Source organism: Phalacrocorax carbo, chromosome 9 (assembly GCF_963921805.1).
Source record: "Phalacrocorax carbo chromosome 9, bPhaCar2.1, whole genome shotgun sequence".
NCBI classification, from domain to species: Eukaryota; Metazoa; Chordata; class Aves; order Suliformes; family Phalacrocoracidae; genus Phalacrocorax; species Phalacrocorax carbo.
Genome location: NC_087521.1, coordinates 15739359 through 15761721, shown reverse-complemented (window position 1 = coordinate 15761721; position 22363 = coordinate 15739359). Strand labels below are relative to the sequence as shown.

Sequence of the window (22363 nt, the reverse complement as noted above, 5' to 3'; positions counted from 1 at the left end):
TTTCTTCACAACAATATTCTTTAGAGACACTCAGGAGGTTTGCAGTGCTGCACCACCACTTGATATTGGTGCCTGAGAAACTGTGATAGAGCTACGTGCACAGGCGTTATATTCTGGGAAGACAGTCTGCTGAACTATGGAAAGGAGCATGATACCAGACTAAGCCATTACTGCTATCATGCTCCTACGTTAAATTTTTTAATTATTCAGTGAGCCACTCTGAAAAACAGGGAGGAGGTTCCAGGGGAGGAAACTGTAGCTATCCAGTGTCTCGTGTGAAAAAGAGGAGGGGTATGAATGACAATCCGATTCCTTCCTGGTGGCGTGCCAGTCACTTCAGCAGTTTCACTTGACAGCAAAGTACAAATTCTCTGTGAGAAATTACTAATTTATCGGAGGCGTAACACTAGCACCTCAGTCAATCCCCATAGTTCATTCATCAGACCATGAAGTATGGCTTCTGAGGGGGCAGACCCTCTTCAGCCCTCTTGGCTGTGCTATGCAGGTGGAAAACTCCAGCAAAAAGGTGGAGGTTGACAGCTGGGAATGGTAAAACTTTGTAAACTATGCTATTTTTTGGCCAGGGCTCTAGCAGTATGCACAGTTCATCACCTGGCCAGTCGTGTCGCTATTAAAAGTTCATAATCCAGAAGGGAAGGAGGTGTTCATTTCGATAGAAATGATGGATTTAGAAGGAAAGATTTAGATGGAAAAAGCCTCTGGTGCTCTCTACCAAACTCCCTCCCATCAAAAGATATCATGGCAGGCATCCCCTTGTTGCTTGTGCTACTTAATAGGTTGGAGTTCAGGCTGAAGGTAACAACAAAAGTAGTCTGTAGTGCACTATCGCAGTGTTGGTTGAAGAGATGTAACCTGCTATACCATGTGTGTGCCAAGTCAGAATCCAGTGTAATTTTTCATTTATGCTTGAGTGGGACTTACTTACACAGATGATCTACTGGTGAAGACCTGAGGGATGAGCAGGGTTCGGAAGTTGTGCTACAAAGGACTGAGCAAAGGTGGCAGTGGTGAAGTTAACTTTGATGGAACAATAATCGTGGTTGAGATTTTCCTCTATTATGTGCATCTTGTAGGTTGTCACAGAGAAAGGGGACAAAGAGAGAGAATGGAAAAGGAAGAGAAGGCAACAAAGAGGGGAAAATGGAAGTTAAGTCAGCTGGAAGGGCTCTGACAACTCCTCAGGCAGCTGAGACATCCTGTTGCCACCGTTTCTGCTAAAAGCAGTGATTTTGCAAATTGGTGTGCACCCGTGGGCCACAGCGAGTCCCTGACGGAGGATGTCAGTAGTTGCCTAAGATTCTGCTGCCTCCCTCTTCCTGCGCAGCTCTGGGCTCGGTTACCGGCCTCGGTGGTGGCCCAGAGCCGCCCGGAAGCGCTCCAGGGACCGCGGCCTGCAGCCAGTGGCCCCATGGCCCAGGGGCCCTTTGTTTTAACTGCCCGCGAGTGGAGGCACCGGCGCTGGCCAGGCAGGGGGAGGGACCCCCTTCATCTGGGCTGGGAAGAGGAATTTCTGCCCTGGAGCGTGCTGCTCTGGGCGCGGTTTGTGACTGCCGAGGGGGGGAGCAGCTCCCAGGGCTAAGCCGAGCTAACGCTCCCCCAGCCCGGCGGCGCGACCTGGCTCCCTCCACAGGCTGCCGCCCCGCGGGAGCTCGCGTCCCGCCTCCAGCCCTCCCTCCCTGCCGGGCCCGAGAACAGCCCGGCGCCAGCGGGCCCGGGTGCCCCTCAGCGGCACCGCCTTCCCACGTCCCGCCCGGCGGGCGCCGTGACACCTCGCGCGGGGAGGGGCGGGGCTCCCGGCGGAGATTTCCGCCTCGGTAGGCCGCGCTCCGCGGAAGTCCGACTGCGCCACCCGGCACAGCTACTTCCGCCTCGGTAGGTGTCATGGCGGCGGGGCGGGCGCCTCACGTGACGGCGGCGGGCCCGGCACGGCCTCGCGCGCAGCTCTCGCGGTGCCTCGCCGCCCCCCGCCCCCCCCCCCCCGCGTCCCCCGCTCGCCCTGGCCGCTCGCGCAGCTGCTCGGCTCTCGCTATATAAAGGGGCGAAGCGGGCAGAGCGGGCGGCTGGCGGCGGCGGCTGCAGCCCCGGGGCCGGCGAGCGAGGCCGGGCCAGGCCGCGGGGCCGCCCGTGAGCCGGGGCGGGACGCGCGGGCTCTGGGGGGACGCAGCCGGGCAGGTTTATTGTTTTAGGGGCGACTCCCCCCCCCGCGGTTGGGGGCGTCCCGGGGGGCTCGGGACATGGCGAGCTCGACTAACACAAACCCCGTGGTAAGGACCGGGTCGGGGGGCGAGGGGGGCCCCGGGGGCAGCGCGGGCGGAGGGGGTCGGCGGGGCCCGCCGCCCCCTCCCCCGCGCTCCCGTCCCTCCTGCTGCCCGCCGCGAGCGGTCCCGGCCCCCTCCCCCGGCGGGCAGGGGCGGGCGGGGGGCGCGGGGCAGCCTCTCGCCCGCGGCCGGTAGCCAACTTGTGGCGCTCGGCGGCGGGGAGGAGAGAGCGGAGCCGGGGGCGGCGGGAGCGGGGCGGCGGGGGCGCGGGAGGGGGGGAAGGGGGAACGGGTGGGTGGGGGGCGGTGGCGGCGGCGGGGTGGCCCGGCTCGGCGGAGTCCCGCGGGGGAGGCCGGGGCCGCGCCGCCGCCCGCGGCGGGCTGGGGGTCGGGGGGGGGGAGGGGGGGGGCGCGCGCGCCGCCGCCGCAGGGAGCCGCCCGGGGAAGGGGCGAGAGCCGACGGCGGGGGAGCGCGGGAGCTGCCGCCCGCCCCGCCGCCGTCCCGGGGCGAGGGGAAGCGGCGCCCCAGCCAGGTTTCGGTTTTGTGGTGTCGGTGGCGGCGAAGCCCGCCCGAGCTCCGCTGGAGCCATTTTATGTTGCTTTGTAAGAAGCAGACGATGGTTGAAAAGCACTTCGCCCAGCCCGGCCGGGTCGGCTAAGCCAGGGTAAAGCCCTCAACTTCTCTCCGGCGAGCGAGGCAGTATTTATTTTAAAAAGAGGAAAAAATAACAAACAAAAAAAACCCAAAACCAACCCTCTCCCCCCGTTGCCTTCTCGTGCTTTCTGCACCGTGGCGGGTGGCTCGCTGCTGCACTTGTACTCCCGGAGGTTCGCCACAAGCAGTCACACAAACCGGCGCAGCCACCGAGCCCCCCGGCCGCCTCCGCTCCGCTCCCCCGTGCGCGCCCCCCGGCCGCGACCCCCGCCCCGAAGCTCTGGAGGAGACAAACCCGGCGTCCCGGCGGCCCCGCGGCGGGCTCGGCCCCCTTGTTTGTGGCGCTCGGATCCATCATGGCTTCCCCCGGCCTTTCTGTCTCCCTGCTCCTTGTGTTCCTCCTCCCTGTGGCTGCCCTGTTTATATAGAGCTATTGCCGCTCTCTAATATAGACTCTGCTCGGATGGGAAGGTGCTTTCCAGCCCCACGTCACCGCCTCTCCATTTAAACACCACATCAGCCTTTAAATAGGGAGCGAGGCGCGGAGCGCGGGCTGGGAGGTGCATGCGGCCGCGGCGGAGGCTGCCGGGCGGGCGGGCGCCGTGTCCCTCGCGTCCCGGCCGGGGTCCCGCCGGCTCGCCCTGCCCTCCCCTTCGTCCCCGCCGGCCTGCGGGGCGGTGGTGCTTTCTGCCGGCTGCGGCGGGCGGCTCCGAGCCGGGGTAAATGCACTTTCACTTGCTCTTACGCGTTGCACAAAGGCAGTTTTCATCTTCTCCTGCGTTTTGAACTGTGTACCTTTTCCTTCCTTTTTTCTTTTTTTTTTTTTTTTTTTCTCTCTTTCTCCTGTCCCTAGCATACAGCTAGCACATCTTCCTGTGCTCCCATAAGCTCTTCGAAGTAGTTTTTCTGCTGGGTGGGGAAAGTAGAGTTTAAACGGTTCTTACCCAGTACGTCAAGGAGGGATGTGGTACTTATTTTATGGCGCTTTGCCAAGGTCTGACTACAGCTGTTGCCCTAAAAGTAACGTTAATGTTAGAATTTTGGCTATGGGTCATGGGCTGCAGATACTACTCAACGATTTCTGTGCGTGTCTGGTGATTGAAGGGTACAAATATTTTATTACAGTCCAGACCGAGCAAAGGTTTTAGACTTTTCACTAATATTTGGTTTAATTACAACATTTGGTATACTGTAAAACAGTATCCAAAAGAAAATGCAAAGCATCCTGGTTTTCCTTTCCAGATCTGAAATTTTACAGACCTACTTGTGAGCTAGGGTCACACAATTGCAAAGAAGCATCGGTGTTTTGACACTTTGTCAGGTTTTGTATCAGAAAACTTTAGGAAAGTAGTCGGCCATTACATGCAGGGCAGTTACACAGTGGGATGCGTATCGAATCTGTGTGGTCTGAATCTGTTGGCTGTCCTTCTGTTTATAAACTTATGGCTTTATTTTTTGATTGCAAGAAAAGGATCTGTTTCTGTATAATAAATTAGAGGTTTTGCTTCTCTTTTATGACCGAGTGAATACTGAGTAGCAAGATACATACATATATTGCATAATCTCTAGAGTACTCGTAAATATCTTTGATTCAACAATTTACTGAGACTTGCTTTCCCTTGGCAGTGGTTCTGTACTGGCATAACTTCTGTAAAGTTCTCTTGGAAGGTGTCTGTGTTTGAGTATTGTGTCTGGAATAGCAAAAGGCAAGCTTAAAATGAGCCTGCATCAAATAGGCATGCTTTAGGCTAATTTTCAATTAAGTAGTTAAACCTTTCAATAGTGCATGATCAGCTTTGTCAAATTCAGGTCTCACTCAATAGCAAGGATCGTGATGCTTACCCGAGGGTTACCGAGATGAATAGGAGAATTTTTGAAGTACTGCAACCAGGTGATAACTTCAGGAAGCTAGGCTTTCAGCTCGATGTGTTGTTAGCATCATGTCAGCATCTGATCAAATATGAATTTCTAGAAATCTGTTCTTCCTAATAAAGGACAAATACAAGACATTAACAGTTAATATGCAGTGTAAGATTTTGTAGGTAACAAAGGTAATTTATTTGTAAAAGCCCCTGGCAACATAATAAAAGCTCTAATTTTAATGCTTACAGTGTAGATTATGCGTGTTACTTCTTTTTACGTGCATCTTTGATGTAATTGTGACTAAAACTAGTTACCTTTACAGTGTCCCCTTCTAGCTGTCATACAGCTAGCTTCCAGCTGTAACTGCACAGACAGGAGAAAGATGAGCGGCGTTTCAGGGATAACTGCAGAAGCAACCAGGAACAAACTGCTGTCAAATGCACAAAGCGTGCCATGTTATACCTCTCCATAAAGTCTTGGTTATTGGAAACACAAACTGCTGAAATCACAAGTGTTTTGATAATAATTACAGAGATGCAGTTTTTGTACCCTTGAAGCTGAAGGAATGTAGGAAGTGTAAGCCCCCAAAGGCATGTGGCATTTCTTAAAATAGCTTGCTAGTTGCTCCTCGGATTTGGAGTGCGTGTGTGTGTGTAGCAGTCTCACCATACTCGGAGTTTTCTTTACAAGATGCATAGAGAAAGTGAAATATAATTGTTTCCTTATGTTCCCAGAGGGGGAAGTACTAGATTTCAAATCTTTTCTATGTGTTTGTGGTTGTATCTAATAAATGAGGAATTTTAATTGTTGTCTTTAACCTATAGTAAGTGTTTGGAATAGTGTTTATTGAAGAGTGATTTGAGCATTTTGCTCTTAAAAGAGCTTGAAGTTTACAGCTACGTACTCTTTATGAGGGAGGCACTTTAATATAAACCAGATGAAAGCGTGATTATTTTAATAGCAATCTTTAAAGCTTCCATTATGTTCTCATTGCTTTCTCTGTCTGAATGCAGAAATTTATCGGAAAGCTTAACTCACCTGCTATCCCATTTTTAGACTTGTTCAGTAATTGTATTCCCATGTTTATTTTTGAGTAAGCAGTGAATGAAAAGAATTTTGTCATTCAACTCCAGTGTTTTTGGTGGTTTGTATAAACAACCTGAGCATCATATAAATAATGCTTAAAGCCAACACTTGGTGTATATCAAGCAATGCAGTGTGCTTCCTTTTAAAGTCCAGGGCTTAAGGCTAGTTTGTAATTTTACTGGATTTGCCTCTGCTGAGGTAGGAAAAGAGCGTTCTGTGATACTCTTCAAAATGCCAGTGTGGATGCCTCTTGAAGTCATTGCTGCTCCCTCTGTGGAAGGCTTTGCATCTGCCTGGGCTGGATGTTCAGTAGGCGTGTACACAAGAGAATATTTTCAGCTGGACAGGATTTTTGAGTATTATGTAAACATATATAGGTAACATCAAACAGACACGGTTTCATTATGTGTGCAGATACTTCTCTGTTTCCTTTCCTCTAATAATACAGCCATGAGCATATCATATGTTGTGATACTGCATGATTAGAACAGTGGCCAAAAACTCTGACCCATCTTTAGATCCACTGTGTGGCTCACGCAGAGATACATGCACGTACAGACTGCTTGTGGGTTCGTTGACCTGCATTGCACTAGGCTCGCTGCACCCCTGTGGTGCTCTTGTCTTTCGGGGGGTTTAGTCGCTTGCTTGGGCTGCTGGAAGTTGTGCGGAAGGACGCTGTGTCAATGGCAGAGTGAACATATATGCTCTTAACCTGCCTCTCTGCTCTCTTGCTCAACTAATGCTGGACACTAGAAACCAGTATCCTGCTCTTTGAATTTTTTTTCCCTTACTACACAGGAAAGAAAGGAAATATTCCCAAGCAGACTGTTGGGCTGTAGTTGTTGTAACTGAATGTTGATATTTTTTTCCTAGGGCTTTATAGACTGAGGAGGCTTTGTGAGTAAACCTTACAAAAATGCCTGACTCTGGAGATAGGAGGAGGTAACTGCTGGTGGAAATTATTAGGGCCCATTTATGTAAAATCTGTCTTATCAGAAAAGTGGACCTAACAGAAGATTTAAGGAGAGGAGGATTTAAGAAAAAAATGCAATCTTCATCCTGCCGGAATTATAATTGTAATTTCAGACATACAGGTAGTTCTCTGAAGCAAAGTAACTCGCGTGGCTGAGGTTAAGCATGATTTTTTTTTTTGTAGAATGTGGTTTTGGCACTAAGAAACAGATGCTTTTTATACAGTAAAGAACAATATATGGAATTGGTTAAGTAGTGTTTCTGTGCTAGTTGAAGCATATAAGTTCTATGCAATTTGTTTAATTATAGGAATAATAGGACTTCATGTTATTAAGTAGAATGTCTTTCTGCATCTGCTATGAATTAAATCTAAGTGGAAAAATAGTCCTGTTAATGATGCTTGGTATTTCTAAGGTACTCACTATAGGGATTTACAATACTAGTGCTCAAGAGTAGTCTGGCTGAAAGTCTGTTTCAAGTGTCTCTATAAGCACAATTAATGCTGTACTTCAAGACTGGATGCATGACCTTGCAGTATTGTTTTGAAAGAAAAAAAATCTGCAAGTAGTCTGGTAGGTTTTGCTTCTTTTGGAGAAGTTAAATTTTGGACATAAGTGTTGTAGATGTAGTTTTCAAGGATGGCAAACTTACCCTGTTACTTGAGGCCAGAAATCTTTTTGGAGAGACAGGTAACAAAAGGATGAAATCTAACATTTGAGCTACTTGATTTGCAGTACCATGTTTTAAAGGTAAAAAGTGCCAAACTGATGCAATGTAAAACGGGGGAAAAAAAAACAGGTGCTGATAGCATGCCATTGGCCAAAATATTGACGTTTGGTCAGTAACAGGGAGTGCTGTATTTGTTTCTGTTCGGGATTTTTTGCCCCCCCCCCCCCCCCCCTTTTTTTTTCCCCTTAGGTTTTTTGTTGGTGTTTATTTGTTTGGGCTTTTTGTAAGAAAAATCACTTGCATATGCCCCAATGTGGCATTTGTTTTAAACATTAAGGACATAATGAACTAAGCAGCCGTCAGACTGCTTAGTTTTTTTAGTTCCAGGCTTTCAAACAGGTTGTTTTCTCCCCTTGTAATATCAGTGCATTTCTTTAAGGTTTTTGGTATTGGGGGGCTTTTGTTGTTTGTGGTTTGTTCTTGTTGGTTTTGGTTGGGGTTTTTTTAGCATTTAAAAGCAGAGATATTCAACTTCTTTTTGTGCTTATTGTCCAGGAAAAAGCTGAGTGGCCTGGTAAATCATGTGCTGCTATTCCCCCTCCATTATTCCATAACATAGGCATAACAGTTCCATAACGTGTGCAATATAATCTTTTGCATATCTGTAACAAATTCAACACTTCTGGGATGCATTAAGCAACTGCATATACATAAAATGTTTCAAGTGCATGCAGTAAATTTGTGTAGTTCCAGTGCTGCTGGACTAACTGCGTGTGCTTGATGCAGGTTTTCTGTGTGTGTATTGGAGACACAGCCCTCCTGTGGTGCCCAACCCACTGCATGAATACAGAATGATTCTTTTACATATATACAACATATCTGAGGTGTGTGGCATCTTTTGGGATTTGTTGCTTGAGGAAGTTAGAGAATGGGGTAGAGGAAGATGCCAGTGTACAGAAAGTTGTAGCTACTTCCAGATCAGTTCAAAAATGGTTTACCCCTAGCCCGAGGAACAGCCTTGGTCCTTAAAGTATATATGGTGCACAGGCTGCAGATTGATCAACCCTAATTTAGAGCGCGTAGTGCTACCTTGCAATTAGATAGCACAGGTATTTAAACCCAGCCAAAATACCATTGAGGCTCACAGGTATGTAGAGAGGTCCAAGCTGTACTGTTTAAAAGGTACAGCATGTGTATAGGACAATTATCCTATGGTCCTATGAACTAAATTTTGTGCTTTAATTGGTAAGGTCAAGTATTTATATTCTCTTAAAAATTCTACCCACATTTTAAACTTCACAAAATGGTTGAGGTTGGAAGGAACCTCTGGAGGTCATCTTACAACCCCCAGGCACAAGGAGGGCCACCTAGAGCCAGTTGCCCAGGACCATGTCGAGAAGGATTTGGGTATCTCCAGGGATGGAGACTCCAGAACTTCCTTTGGCAACCTGAAGTTAACTGACAAATTCATTTTATCATTGACAGTTTAGGCATGAAATCAGTGTCATAGAATAATAATTTCCCCCTGAAAATTTTCTAATGTAAAAACATAAGTACTGATTGAAAACAGAAGCCTGTCTAGCCTAATATCCTGTCTTCAATAGTTTCTGTAAACAGATGTGTGAGGAAGAAGAGGACATTCACATGAATGCTTCCGGTTTTCTGAGCTTTCAGCATTTTTCAGCTCGAGATCATTCTGAGCCATATTTGGTTCCTGTTGAACGAGCAAGCACTAATAAGTTTCTTCTCTCTGTATTTATCTAACGTCCTTTTGAACTTTTAACGTTCATCGAAGTGAATATTTTGCACATATGCAGATGTTTTTGCATAGTCAGTATCTACATTGGCAAGAAGAAAACAAATTTAGTGAATTAAAAACAATCTCCTTTTCTCTGTTTTGAATTACATTCCTCATGGCTTGAAAACTTGTGTCATAGTTGTCATGAAAGATAGCCAACAGTCCCTTCCCTTTTCACCTCATTTGAGCTGTTCTTGCTGATTTATACCTCCTTGGATGTTTTAGTCACTCAGAAACATGCAATGTATTCTGTAATGCAGTTTTCAGAGGGTTTTTTTTTGGAGGAGTTCTTATTTTAACGATAAAGTGATAATTTCTTTCAAAACAATGCTGACTAGTTTTTTTTTTTAAAGCCTAAATTGTACAAGTCTGTAATTGAAGATGTCATCAATGATGTCAGAGAAGTTTTTCTGGATGAAGGAGTGGATGAACAAGTTCTTATGGAACTCAAAACAGTAAGTTGCAACTTAAGTTGTTTTTTTTTTTTTTTTTTTTTAAATAGACCAATACAGCAATTGGTTTTTGGATCTGCTTACTGTTGTACACAGTAAAAATACTAATTTTCAGTTAGCTCAGCATTGTATTAATCTGCATATCTGTAGCCCAATATCATTTGAATTACAGTGCTATATAGAAAGATCTGCTCGCCTAGTTTACTTTCCCTAATCTGGCATGTCAAACTTGACATAAACTAACAGCAGGCATCTGAATTCAATGTTGTTCAGTCCCTGAAACATTATGCCTTTAAAAAAGAAAGGGGAGATTCTGTTTATTTTAGAGGCGCGCAATTCTTAGGGTTTCTCTGCAGGAAAAATAAAATGCCTGCTCGGCTTGATGTTTTTGTCGTTCTGAGGAAGAAGAGTTGCATTGTCAGATGCATTGTCAGATTTTTCATGTGTGGTTTGTAGAAGTATTGTTTTTGGGGGGTGGTATATAATAAATTGCACTGTGTGCATCACACTATTCTGAAGCTCTCAGCTTCAGAATTGTTTTACATATAGTGTGTTAGAACTGTTACTAAGGGTCCAAAAGAAAGGCAGGTAGTTGACTGGAGCTTTAATGGACCTCCTCTGGCTTTCTTCAAATTATTACTGAGTAAAAGAAGCCCTTCAAAAGGGAAGAGAAAAGGCAGGAGGAGGAAGAAAAAAGTAAGGAAGAAATAAAATAAAAGGAGACTGGGAGGTAGGTGCCTGCTTATCTCGGGTGTTGAATAAGAACTTCTTCAGAAAGCCAGGCATCCCACACTCTCAGTATTTAAGTATTAAAAAACGATGAAGTGGGAAAGGAGTTTTGAGTTCGGCTAGACAGAAGCAGGTGAAGACACTTTTCCCATGAAACCATGACCTGGCTTGGTGGAAACAGAGTGAGCAATATGAGAAACTCCTTGGTGTTTGTGTCCCAGACGTGTTCTGCAAATGTTGGAAAAGACTGAATGAGGAAAGAGACAAGAAGGAGGACAGAAGTATTGAAGAAGAAGGCTTAGGGAGCCCTGAGCAGGATTTGAAATCAGGAGTCCTGGGTGCCTGTACCCTTTTTGACTTTGATATATTATGAATGCTTGCATTGCTGTCTTTTGCAAGAGCTGCTTTTTTTGCAACTGTGGCTTTTCGTGGGAGACAAGTCAGCTGATATCAAGAACTGGAGAAGGTGAATTTGGTATTGTGGTAGAAACTTGTGTAAATGCTTGTACAGAGACATTGTCTTAGGTATACTGGTAGTTTCTGTTGAAGTGTGTTAAGAGGCAGTAGTCTTCAAGCAACTTTTATTGAGGAGTTTCAAGAAGAAATGGCTTGAGGAAAGCTGTAATAAGGAATTATTTTTGTGATGAAAGAGGTAAGAAAGAAGGTAGAGAAGTGTTAACTTGAAGGCTAACTTAAAGTTACCAGTTTCTCTCTATTGATGCTTCTGTTAAGGTTGTTATGACTCGTCCACCCTTGGAAGAAAGAAAGAATGTTGAAGTTTAAGCTTGCACTGACAATTCTAAAGGGATATTTAATTCCTCTTCTTAAAATGTTACCTCTGTGGAGTTCTCTTCAGTCTGTATTTGCCTAAGGGCTTTTTGGCTAAGTAGACTGCACCAGATAAACAGTGAAAACAAATTTGATTTTGGAGTACTGTTTTTATATTGTTACATTTCCTGTTGAGTAAAAATTGTACACAGAGATTTCTCTTTCCTTTTCCAAACTAGCTGTGGGAAAACAAGCTGATGCAGTCCAAGGCTGTAGATGGCTTCCATTCAGAAGAGCAGCAGCTTTTGTTGCAGGTGCAACAGCAGCAACAGCAGCAGCAGCAACAGCAGCATCATCACCACCACCATCACACACAACCTCAGCCACAGCAGACTGTGCAGCAGCAGTCTCAGCCACAACAGGTCCTTATTCCAGCATCTCAGCAAGGTCAGACTTACTCTAAAATCTCTCTGGCAAAAGACTCTCAAGTCAGACCAACCTCTTATCATATTCTAAATCTAGGGCAGGAAGTTTATCTGATGGATGACTTTGTGTCTTTATGCTAAACTTTGTCTCTACTTGCCTCTAATGGGTCAAGAGCTGTCTTGGTGAAAAATATCTTGGTATTTGTGTTAGTCATATACTTCAGAAGACTTTGGAAAAGCTGAATTCTCTTGGATTTTTACTACCTAACTTATACGTGCATATATATTATATACAGAATACATGACTTTCAGACTCTGTCAAAAATCCATTAGCAGCTCTGAAATTTCTAGCCAATATACATATGCAGTTGACAGTTTAGTCATGAGGTAGTAATGTCATTAGGAGCAAATTAATTTTTAAAATATGTTATTGTTTAGTATAAGTGGGTGCTAGGACGTGAAAAATGCTTGTGTAACGGTCTGTGCAGGTTTTTCATGTTAGAACAAGTTTCAAGTGAAAAGCATATGGCTGGGTATTTTTGTGGTCTTACAAGATTGCACACTGTATAGGTGTGGATGTTCAAGGCTAGCCAGAACAGTGCTGTTTCTTGTAATTATTGTCTTTAAGGGAAATGTTTTCACCAGTTAATTTCAGTTGAAAAACTAAGATAAATACTGCTGGATTTTACTGCATATATGCTATGTAAACAAATCTGCCACCTGTGAAGTGCTTGAGTTGAGTTTTTGGTGTGCTATTCAAATTGTGGCATAAAATGTTTATCTGTGATAGTCAGTCACAGAGTTCAGTCTTTATCAGATTTCATGGATCAGAACCTCTGTTGTCATAGGCACAAAAGATAGCTATGAGTTGACTTCAAAACAGAGCTAGTGTGACAAGAACCTGTTGTTGGGTTTTTTTCCCTTGGTTTGGGAGGTTTGTTTTGTTTTGTTTTTCCTTCTTACAGTACTTTGTGTTTTGGCTGGACATAAATCAGTTTTGACTGTTGGGATGAAATTAGTTTTGAGCTTAAGACCCTTAAATACATGTGGCTTCAAATGATCAAGACCTCTATTGGCTCCTTAGCTGAATAACTGTGACTGTACTGACTAGGTTTCCCTCCACTAATATGGACGTCCATGGCCTCCCGTTTGCGTCTTATCGTAATACACTTAAAACTGATTTATTGTTGCCCAATGTTGTGGCTTATAACCAAATTACAGTGTGGAGGCTAAATGAAATCAAGATATCAAAGCACTTTAATCACAGACACGCAGTTTTATGAATAACTTGCCTTCCCTGTTCCACGGAGGAGATGGTGTGGTAGTTCCTTGCATGACCTGGTGCAGGCCCAGAGAGAGATCAGGATGACTAGCATGGTGATTCCTGCTGTCTCGTGTGTGGTCCTGGCACAGGGTCATGAGATTTCCTTGGGCTCTTTTGCTCTCTGTGGGTTCTCTGAAAGTTGGAGAAACAGCGTTAGATCTTTGTGCAAGTTTGTGGGGCTTCCCTGCCCAGAATCTTTTCCAGAAACTCTGTTATTCCCAGTATTCTTAAGTGTACTTGGCCATAGGTTTGGATGGAGAATACCGTGTCAGTGATTAGTTTGTTCAAATGGCTCTGTCATTTTCCAATTTACTGTCACTGATATTAGCACTGGCAACCTGCTTGTTCCATAGACTTGGATGCAGTTCTAGATATCAGTGGGTTGTTTCCATAGTTCAGCTATCTATTTCCTTTAGTACGCTAAAGCTATTTTGTTATTTGGGACAGGTAGTTGATCATACTTACCTGCTTTTGCTACATTAGAAAGACAGCATAGCTGTTAGCACAAGCTCATGATCTTCACTAACTCGACCTAACTCAAGCTAACTGCTGCATCCTGTCAGCATACTCTTCATCTTGCAACAATCCTTGCCTAAATCTGTTTTAAGAGTTAACCACTGTCAGCTGATGTTTTTGGAGAGCTCCGATACTGGACATCAGCAAGTTTATCAACTTTTCACTAATACCTTTAATTTCAGAAATACATTTTAAATCTTGCTTTACCTAAGGTCAGAGTAGGTAACTGAAGCCCTTCAAATAAGATCTGTAAAGCCAAAATAGCCATATTGCCTCTCAGAGCTGCTGTTGTACATTGTTTTGAGAGTAAAAATTTTGTTATGAAGCTCAGCTGATGTTTGGGTCATCTTCTTTCTGAGGTATTCTGGCTTGGATGTTATTTTGGGCAGGCTGTGTACTTTTCATGAAATGCCATTTTTTTTGTTTCTAGCACCTCAGCAGCAGGTTATTGTGCCAGATTCCAAGCTGATACCGCACATGAATGCATCAGGCATGGTAAGAAAAGCAGTTTATACGTGCATGTGCTGTCATTATGTAAGTTGTTTTGATTAAATAGTAAACACAAATCTGGTATTAGTCATCAGATGCTTAAAAGTCATTTAGGACACACTGGTAAAGCTGGCTGCCATATTTCTGAGTTTTGCTGCTGCACTGGAAGTCTAGGAACAATAATCCAGGACTTCAGTTTTGATAACGAACCTAGGACTTACCTTGATCCTCTGCTTTAAATGTTGTTAACCAAAACTTTTTTTAATCAGAAATTGGAGTACTGTTGGTACAAATCTGTATTATGATGTGCTCATCATATACCATCACAACACTGTTAACTGATGCAAGCATACTGTATTTGCTAGTTGTAGGAAAAAAACCCATTAACTACTCTGAAATTTAGGCTTACATCAAAGGAGAGATTATTTAGCAATTCACATTGCTCTTTTTCTGGTCATTAATTTGATTCACTAATTTTGTAATAGCACATAAAACTGAGTCTGGTCATTTACCCTTTTCTTGCAGTTTTTAATCTTTAGAGGTTAATTTTGGTTATCTTGTCTTGCTGTAAATGCCCTGGCTTAATTTTTTTAAAAAAATTTGCTTGCAAAGCGATGAAATCAACAGATCTAGAAGTTAAATATGTGTATTAAGACCAGAATTCATTACATTCTAACCACTTTTAAGGTAAAAACACATGAAACAAGGTTTTGTGATTAGTCAAAGCTGCAGCAGCTTGCTTAGCCTTCACTTCTCCATTACCTGCTGACCTTACTATAGCAAAGAACCTGAACTTCATTACTCAAATAGCGTGATTTACCCAGAGGCACATTAACACCTACTTTTTTTCTTCAACATTTTACAACCATTTCAATGTGATTTGTAACTTCCCAAGTCCAACAGTTAAAATTTTTTTCCTGTTTCATTCAGTTAGATCTTGTTGACGGGTGTTGCAAAAATGAGTATACCATGTTTTTAAAACTCTGCTGCTGTTGGAATTGTAAATTAATTGAATTGTAAACGTAAATGAATTGTAGACTGCAGAAGACTACTGTTCAGTAAATAGTTACAGAATTGATTCGGAGTTATTGTGTGTGTTAATTAGAAACATTTAAGTTGGTGTTAAAGAATGGATCTGACAGACCTTGAGTATCTTGAAAGGCAGAGAGTAATGAGTTTATTATCTGGGATGTGAGGATGCAGACCAGTGCTTCTCAATTTTGCTTTGTGATCTCTAATTTTGGCAGTTGCAACTACTATATTGACCAGCCAATATGGGGAGACCATATTTCCTATGAACAGGAAGTATGCATTCTACCCAGTAATGGAGTTTAAACCCTTTGTTCCTTTATAGTGGGGAAAGGGAGGCTTTTCCATAGGCAGCCAAAGTTAGACCCTTGAAATGGGGAGGCCTCTGGAGAAGTTCATCTCCCTCTGCAAGTTAAGGACTTAATGCAGATTTTTGTGTTTGGAGCTCCCACAACTGTGTTGAAATCCAGTCTCCTTGTAAGTTCAAGTCAGTACCCACTGAGAGTCCTCGGCTTTCTTTTCTAACCAGCTGTCTTGAGAGAAAAAATTAGTCATTCTTTGAACAGTCAGTGCAGTACGCTCACTGTATGCGTATATTCACTCAAAAGAGCTGTTTTATGTGGGACTTGAAATGCAGATCATTTACAGAATGAAGAAAAGTGCAAACCCGATTACTACTCCTTGTGAAAAGAAGCAGGCGAACATGATCATTGCTTCAGTACCTTATGTTTCTTCCGATTTGTAGACCCATATCTTTGGCTGCTTTGAAAAAGTGTAAGTAAAAGTGTGACATGAGCAATGCAGTCTCGTACTCTGTGAGTAGATCAGCAGAGAAGTCAGAGGAGAAGAAAAACCTGAGCTTGCAGATAAACCAAGAAACCATGTGGAGTTGGGTTAAGGTGTGATACTTAGTGACTGTTGCTTCAGTCTTTCTCCTATTAAGGAAGAAGGAAAATAATTTTTACTTGTAGTATAATGTACAGTTGATTAATGCCTGCATTTCAATAGCTTCAGAAACTTGTGTGCAAACATTCTAAACAGCAATAAAAAGGTACCTATTTTTAGGCAGTATGTTGTGAGATGAAACAGTGGCAATAACATCTGTGGTTAAAAAGCTTTTATTGTATTTCAGAGTGCTGCAGCCACTGCAGCTACATTGGCTCTCCCTGCTGGTGTTACTCCTGTTCAGCAGATACTTACAAATTCAGGTAACTGTCTTAACGTTGAGATCAAACAATGGTTTCAAGGGTTGGGATGGAGAAATTCTGGGCTTTTACTCCCTGTTATGTATTGTTAAAAAGTAGAACCTGGGAATCCACCCTTCAAGGTGGTGCAGTTTCTTCATGAGACTCTTGCTCGCTGACTTGCGCGTCTTAAGAACCTTGTGGTTCTGGCCTAACAGTGGTGTGGGTTAGATTCTGTGCAGGTTTTTCCCACTTCTTAGACAAGCGCATGAAGCAAGAAGACAAGCATTGCTATCTCTCCCCTTTGCCTATTTCTGAGCTTTGTGATGCATGATCTGATCACAGATACTAGACTGGTTATAAAAGGGCAGGATCACTTCATCTGTGATTTCAGATGAGGAATGTCTTAAGGTTTCTTGCACCTGCTAAGCGCACACAGTGGCGTTTCTAATTTTTCTGGCAATGTTAATTTTATTTTAGGTTTATCATTTTTAAATACTGTCATGCTGTACATTTAGAACACAATTAAATGTTATTTTTATGAACAGCATATCTGATGCTTCATGCACTTCTGTATTATGCTCATTTTATAAACTTGATTGTAGACCTGTTCTGCGTTGAGAGTAAAGATCTGAGAAAACTAATTTTTTAGAATCAGTTGCTGCTTTTGCGAGAGTAATTCATCTAGTCTGCTCAGAATCACCTGGGACTTAACCTCCCTGCTTTAAACATTGGAATGTTTAATGGATATGTAGTTGAAATAAAATTTAAATGTGTAGCTGTTCTAGAAATTCAAATCTTTCAAAGTTTTAAGGAAGGGCATCTATGCTTGTCAGCATAGAGTAATCTGTGGCTCACATTTGTTACTTTGGTTACATTTGTAATTTTTTTCCTTCAGTTACAAATATTTATAGTATGTTTTCTGAAACAAGGGGCTAGGGTAATGCCTTCTTTGGGATATATTTATATATTTCAGTAAATAAGTCTTTGTGTTTTGCTGTGGAGGGAGAACAGGAAATAACGTCAGTCTTTGAGGGAAATGTATGAAGTTCGGGATTATCTTATTTAATTTCTTCTCTCTGCTATCCTTCTGATTAGAAATGTGGAAAGCTAATGTTTGACTATATCTTGGCTCTTGCTTTTTAGAGTTGGAGGCCATCTCCAAAGGTGTGTGAGTCTTAGATGTATTTTGTGAAGTGTGGAAAGATATAAAATGATAAAGCTATAGGATAATGAAAGAAAATCGAGGACAGGCATTATGGGAACAGGAGAGAGATGTGGATAATAAATGTAAGGACAGATTTTGCAAAAAGGCATCTGCACGATAGTATTGCAAAGAAAGGTATGCATACAGGAATTTCTTGTAATGTGGTAATCAGAGGGAAAAGAATTTGAGGAAAGGACATCATTTGACAGGATTCTGGAAGCACCACAGCATTAGCAGTGGATAGAATTTTTTGGGATGAATAACTGTATTTCTGTTTTGGTGTATGTTCATTTGTCTTTCTATCTGTAAAATCTGTCTTCTGAAACATGAGGTATGTTTGTAAGTGGGAGATATTTAAAATACTGTGCTGTGTTAAAGCATTAGGCTTTGGCTTGCATATGTAAATTTGTTTTTGGATTACATACCTCACAATCATATTTAGATGGTGAACAACCTTGCTAGTTCTTTGTTTCTGACACAGCTGCTATAGCATCTTTTCACTGGTGAAAGTGAAACAGATGCTGTCCTTTAATTGTCAGTGTTCTTCCAGGAAACAAGCTTCTAAACGAAGATAATTTAAAAAGTGAATTTCTACATTTGATTAATTTGATATTTATTTAATTACAGGCCAGATCCTCCAAGTAGTTAGAACTGCAAATGGAGCTCAGTATATAATTCAACCACAGCAGCCAGTTGTTCTACAGCAGCAGGTCATACCACAAATGCAGCCTGGTGGGGTACAAGCACCTGTTATTCAGCAGGTAAAGAAAAATTTTTGAATAGGTACACTTGACACAAAAAACATTGTAGTAGTTACTAAAGAGGCTTGCATTTTTGTGAGCAAATTGATATAGAACGCAAAGTCAGAAGCGGTATGTTTTAAAAAAAGAATTACTGTGTTACGAAGTGTGGTTTGTTTTTTTTTTTTAAATGAACAGTTTTGACATATTGCTTTCAATGTCACTTTTGTTCTTGCCAAATTCTGACTGGCTACAGTTTAAAATTTATTTTGTGCATCCCCTGGTGACAATTTACTATGTTCATAATCCTCGTCTACATTCTTCAAAAAAGGTGTTTGATGGTTAAAATTATTCTGGGTCACATAATATATAAAAGAAAATACTTAAAACAAACACACCCCACCCCCACACCCCCCTTGGTTATTTTAGTGGTGAATACAGTATGTTTTATGAGGATTTTTGTTCAGCTTACAAGGTCAACTGTGTGTCCAGACTGTGTAAGCATTGAATTTAGCATTGTGTCACAGTTCTCCAGTTCAAACATGAAAAACAATTTGCAGAGAGTTTAAAGCTAAACGTTTTATAGAGAAGGCTTAAAAATAATCTTTTATTTAAATTTAAACATTCCTCTGCTGTGCTTGGAACTTAGGTGTGACAGTAGTTCTAGCATTTTAGAATGGAAAGACAGTAGGTTTTCTTAGATTTAGCAATTCAAATGCAGAAAATTAACACCGAATAGTGAAAGAAGGTGTGTTACTGAAGATTAAATTATATATCTGATATAGGTGGAATATTTGTAACTCCTGTTTCTCTAATCAGTGCAAGTCAGATTTATATGCTTTAATTGTTTTCTGTAAGTGATGTGGTAGTCTGTTATGTTAGCAGACACAGTACTTGCAATGATATTCCATCAGGTTTTGGCTCCTATCCCTGGAGGGATTTCCCAGCAGACAGGAGTGATTATTCAGCCTCAGCAGATCCTGTTTACAGGAAATAAAACGCAAGTCATACCTACTACAGTGGCTGCCCCTACACCAGCTCAAGCACAGATTCCTGCAGCTGGTCAGCAGCAACCACAACAACAACAGGCACAACCACAAGCACCACTTGTTCTCCAAGTTGATGGAGCAGGGGACACATCATCTGAAGAAGAAGAAGATGAGGAAGAAGACTATGATGATGATGAAGAGGAAGACAAAGAGAAAGATGGGGGTGAAGATGGCCAGGTTGAAGAGGTAAACTTATTATTTCAGAAGTCTGGAGCATGTTTGTGTGTAACTTTATTTTTTTTCAATATTTGAAAGAAAACTATATGCTTCAAGTAATATTATATCCCAGTAAGAGAGTTAATAATAAGAATATAACTTATCCTTGTACTTCAAGTTCTTTATTTCCCATATTGAAGTTGTGGAAACTGTGTGTATTAGCAAAGTACCTTGAAACACAGCTGGGGAAGGTAGGAGACATAGCAAAAACTGTTAATTGTCATAAATACCCTTTTAAAAACTTCAACAGTAATATATCTGATGTTATGAAGAGGTCAGCCGTGAAATTATGAAACCTTCAAAAGCAAACAGAAATAGTCAGCTCCACTTGGGACTGAGTGCATACAAAAGGAAGGTGTTAGGGAGGCTGACAAAAAGGAGAGCATATATTTAGTTCACTGAGGGGACAAATAGATGTGGTCTGACCTCCACCTCACTGATGCTCCGTTGCTTTCTGTTACACTAGAACAAGCCTGAGAACTCAAATTTGATTATAAAGCAAATTCTAGAAACACATCTGACCTTGATTTAACAAAATCAGGAGATAGGAGCAGGAATGAATATTCTTCATAACTTGTTATGTTCTTAACAATATGTACTTCATTTAGACTTTGAATTTGCTTGGTTTTGGACTTGAGCCAGTGGTTCTTACTAAGTTCTGGTGTGTTGCACCAAAAAGCTCCACAAGAATAATAAAAAAAAAACTGGAAAAAAAAAAGCGGTGGGGAATATTAATAAGCTAGAAATACTGTTATCTATCCCTAAAATGCATTTCGAACTGTCAGATCATTTCCACAGCTCTCTGCAGCCTTTCCAATAATTTTAAGATTCTATTTAAAATGCCAATATGAAGAGCATATGTAGCATTTCACAGTCTGTATCACCCACGCAGTGTATGAAGGTAAAGCTTCTAATTTTTATCAAGGAGTTAAAGCAGGTTTTCTGTAGTACATCTACAGTAGTGTCTGACAGTATTTTTCTGTTACAACTTAGAGGCTGGGTTCACATTACTTTTCCATTATATTGATCAGCATTGATGTCAGTTTGAATATTTGAATAGTTGCCTTATTATGTATAGGTCATCATGCTTAAATATTAAGTGTTCTTTAATAGTATCTTAATGCTAGAATTCTTGTGGAAAAATTTTTATATGCCAAGACTATTATCAGTATGCCAGAGATCTGTTAGTTTTGGTACCTTTGCTCATCAGCAGTTGCTTAATGAGTGGACCAGTTCCTTCAAGATTTTGAAGTAACTTCAATACAGTATTACTTTGTAAGGAATGAGGACCTCTAGTACACCTTTCTCTTCTCCCCTAGCACCTCCCCTGTTTAGCTTATGTATTTGGGAGAAGGTGGGAAGATGAGGATTATACAGAAGACTTCAGAAAAGTTGTTCTGTATTTACTAGAGGTTGTTCTGGGTTTTGAAATGTTTGTTATTTACATGAGATTGTATGTATCTACGCAAGATCATCTTAAAGCATCTTTTTTTCCCCTCCTGTAAAAACTCTGCATGTGTTGAGGTCTGTTTCTGTTTGCGGTACATCAAATCTGAATAAGTCATGTAGGTTCTGTTTTTAATGGTACAAAGGGAATGATGTGACCAATGTCACCTTTCCACTGCTTAGATGCTTTAGAAAAACGAAAATCTGTATAACGATTATTTTTGTAAAGACAAATGGCAAGCATCAGAACATTTACAGTAAAGGAGCAAGAATGGTTGTGGTGACAAAAGGTTGCAGTGCCCAGAATCTGGCCTGGACACTGAAGATCCGGACTAAAATTGGTAAGGACATCATCTCAGGAGGGAGGGCAGGAAGGAAGTGTATGTACATCAGCCCTCTGCTGGACAGCCTAATATTCCCCACTTCAAATGCATTTTAGGTGCTGTAGTTCCTAGAGACGACTGTAGCCTCATGCGAGTAGTCAAAGTAACAGCTCTAAACTTACTAAACAGCATAACTTTTTGCATGTGTTTGTTTCAGGAACCTCTTAACAGTGAAGATGATGTGAGTGATGAGGAAGGACAAGAACTGTTTGATACGGAAAATGTTGTTGTGTGCCAGTATGATAAGGTAATCTCTAGGGAACAGAATCCAAGAATTCTACTTTCCCTGTTGTTCTTCCCATCAAGTAATGATTTTTAAGTAATATCTTTGTGACTGTTAAGTACAGGTAGGTCTGTAAAGGTTATAACGTGAATGGTAATAAAATAATTAGCTATTATTTACTTCTAAAACAGGTTTGTGTTTGTAGTAAACTTGGTAATGAGTAAAGCTTAGCAAAATTTGGCTGCATTTTCTTTCTCTCCATTGTGTCTTTTTGTGACCTGTAACGAAAGGTCAGTCCTATGGGCTCAGGAGAAGGGAGCTATTGTAAGTAGTTTGTACCTTTGCTGTGGCCATGAATGGAAGCAGTAGTCATTGTGATTTAGACTTGTGGGAAATTGTTTCTTGATCACTAAAAATATCTCTCTTTGATGATAGAATGCTTATCAGAGGAGAAGGTTACTTCTGTGCTGTGTATTCTTTACTGAAATGGCAGCGTGGAATGCTTTTGTTTATTTTGCTTTACATTCTGCTGAAGTGTCTTGGCTCCTCTATAATGACTAATTTCTTCTTGCTTATTTGCCCTGGAATATGCAAGGATTCATCCATGTCTAGAATTGTTTTAAATGTGTCTAGAGGATATCAGAGACCTTTTTACTGAGGTAGTGTGCAAATTACTCAGTGTGGATTTTCTTTCTTTTCTTATGCTAGATTAATTGGACTACAATGAATACGGATCCTTTTTACAGCAGAAAAAAGCTGTAAGCTTGCTGAGGAATGGCTTGCTTAAAAAAAATCTCCAGTTATGCCCAGACTCTGCTTAGACTTGTCATCAAATTCAACAGAGAATTTAAGATAGAGGAAA

At 42.1% G+C, this 22363-nt stretch overlaps 1 protein-coding gene across 4 annotated transcripts in view; it reads left to right on the top strand.

Moving 5' to 3' along the window:
* GTF2A1 (general transcription factor IIA subunit 1) overlaps positions 1-22363 on the top strand; it is a 35311-nt gene that overhangs the window by 4865 nt on the left and 8083 nt on the right. For 3 of the 4 annotated variants that reach the window (XM_064460513.1, XM_064460512.1, XM_064460516.1), the window contains exons 3-9: positions 9675-9776; positions 11510-11717; positions 13966-14030; positions 16186-16261; positions 18072-18205; positions 19099-19419; positions 21436-21525. In XM_064460513.1, the coding sequence (XP_064316583.1) occupies positions 9675-9776; positions 11510-11717; positions 13966-14030; positions 16186-16261; positions 18072-18205; positions 19099-19419; positions 21436-21525 (996 nt within the window). Of the gene's footprint in view, positions 1-1994; positions 2286-9674; positions 9777-11509; positions 11718-13965; positions 14031-16185; positions 16262-18071; positions 18206-19098; positions 19420-21435; positions 21526-22363 lie in introns of those variants that run through there. The other variant, XM_064460515.1, reaches the window with a different exon arrangement.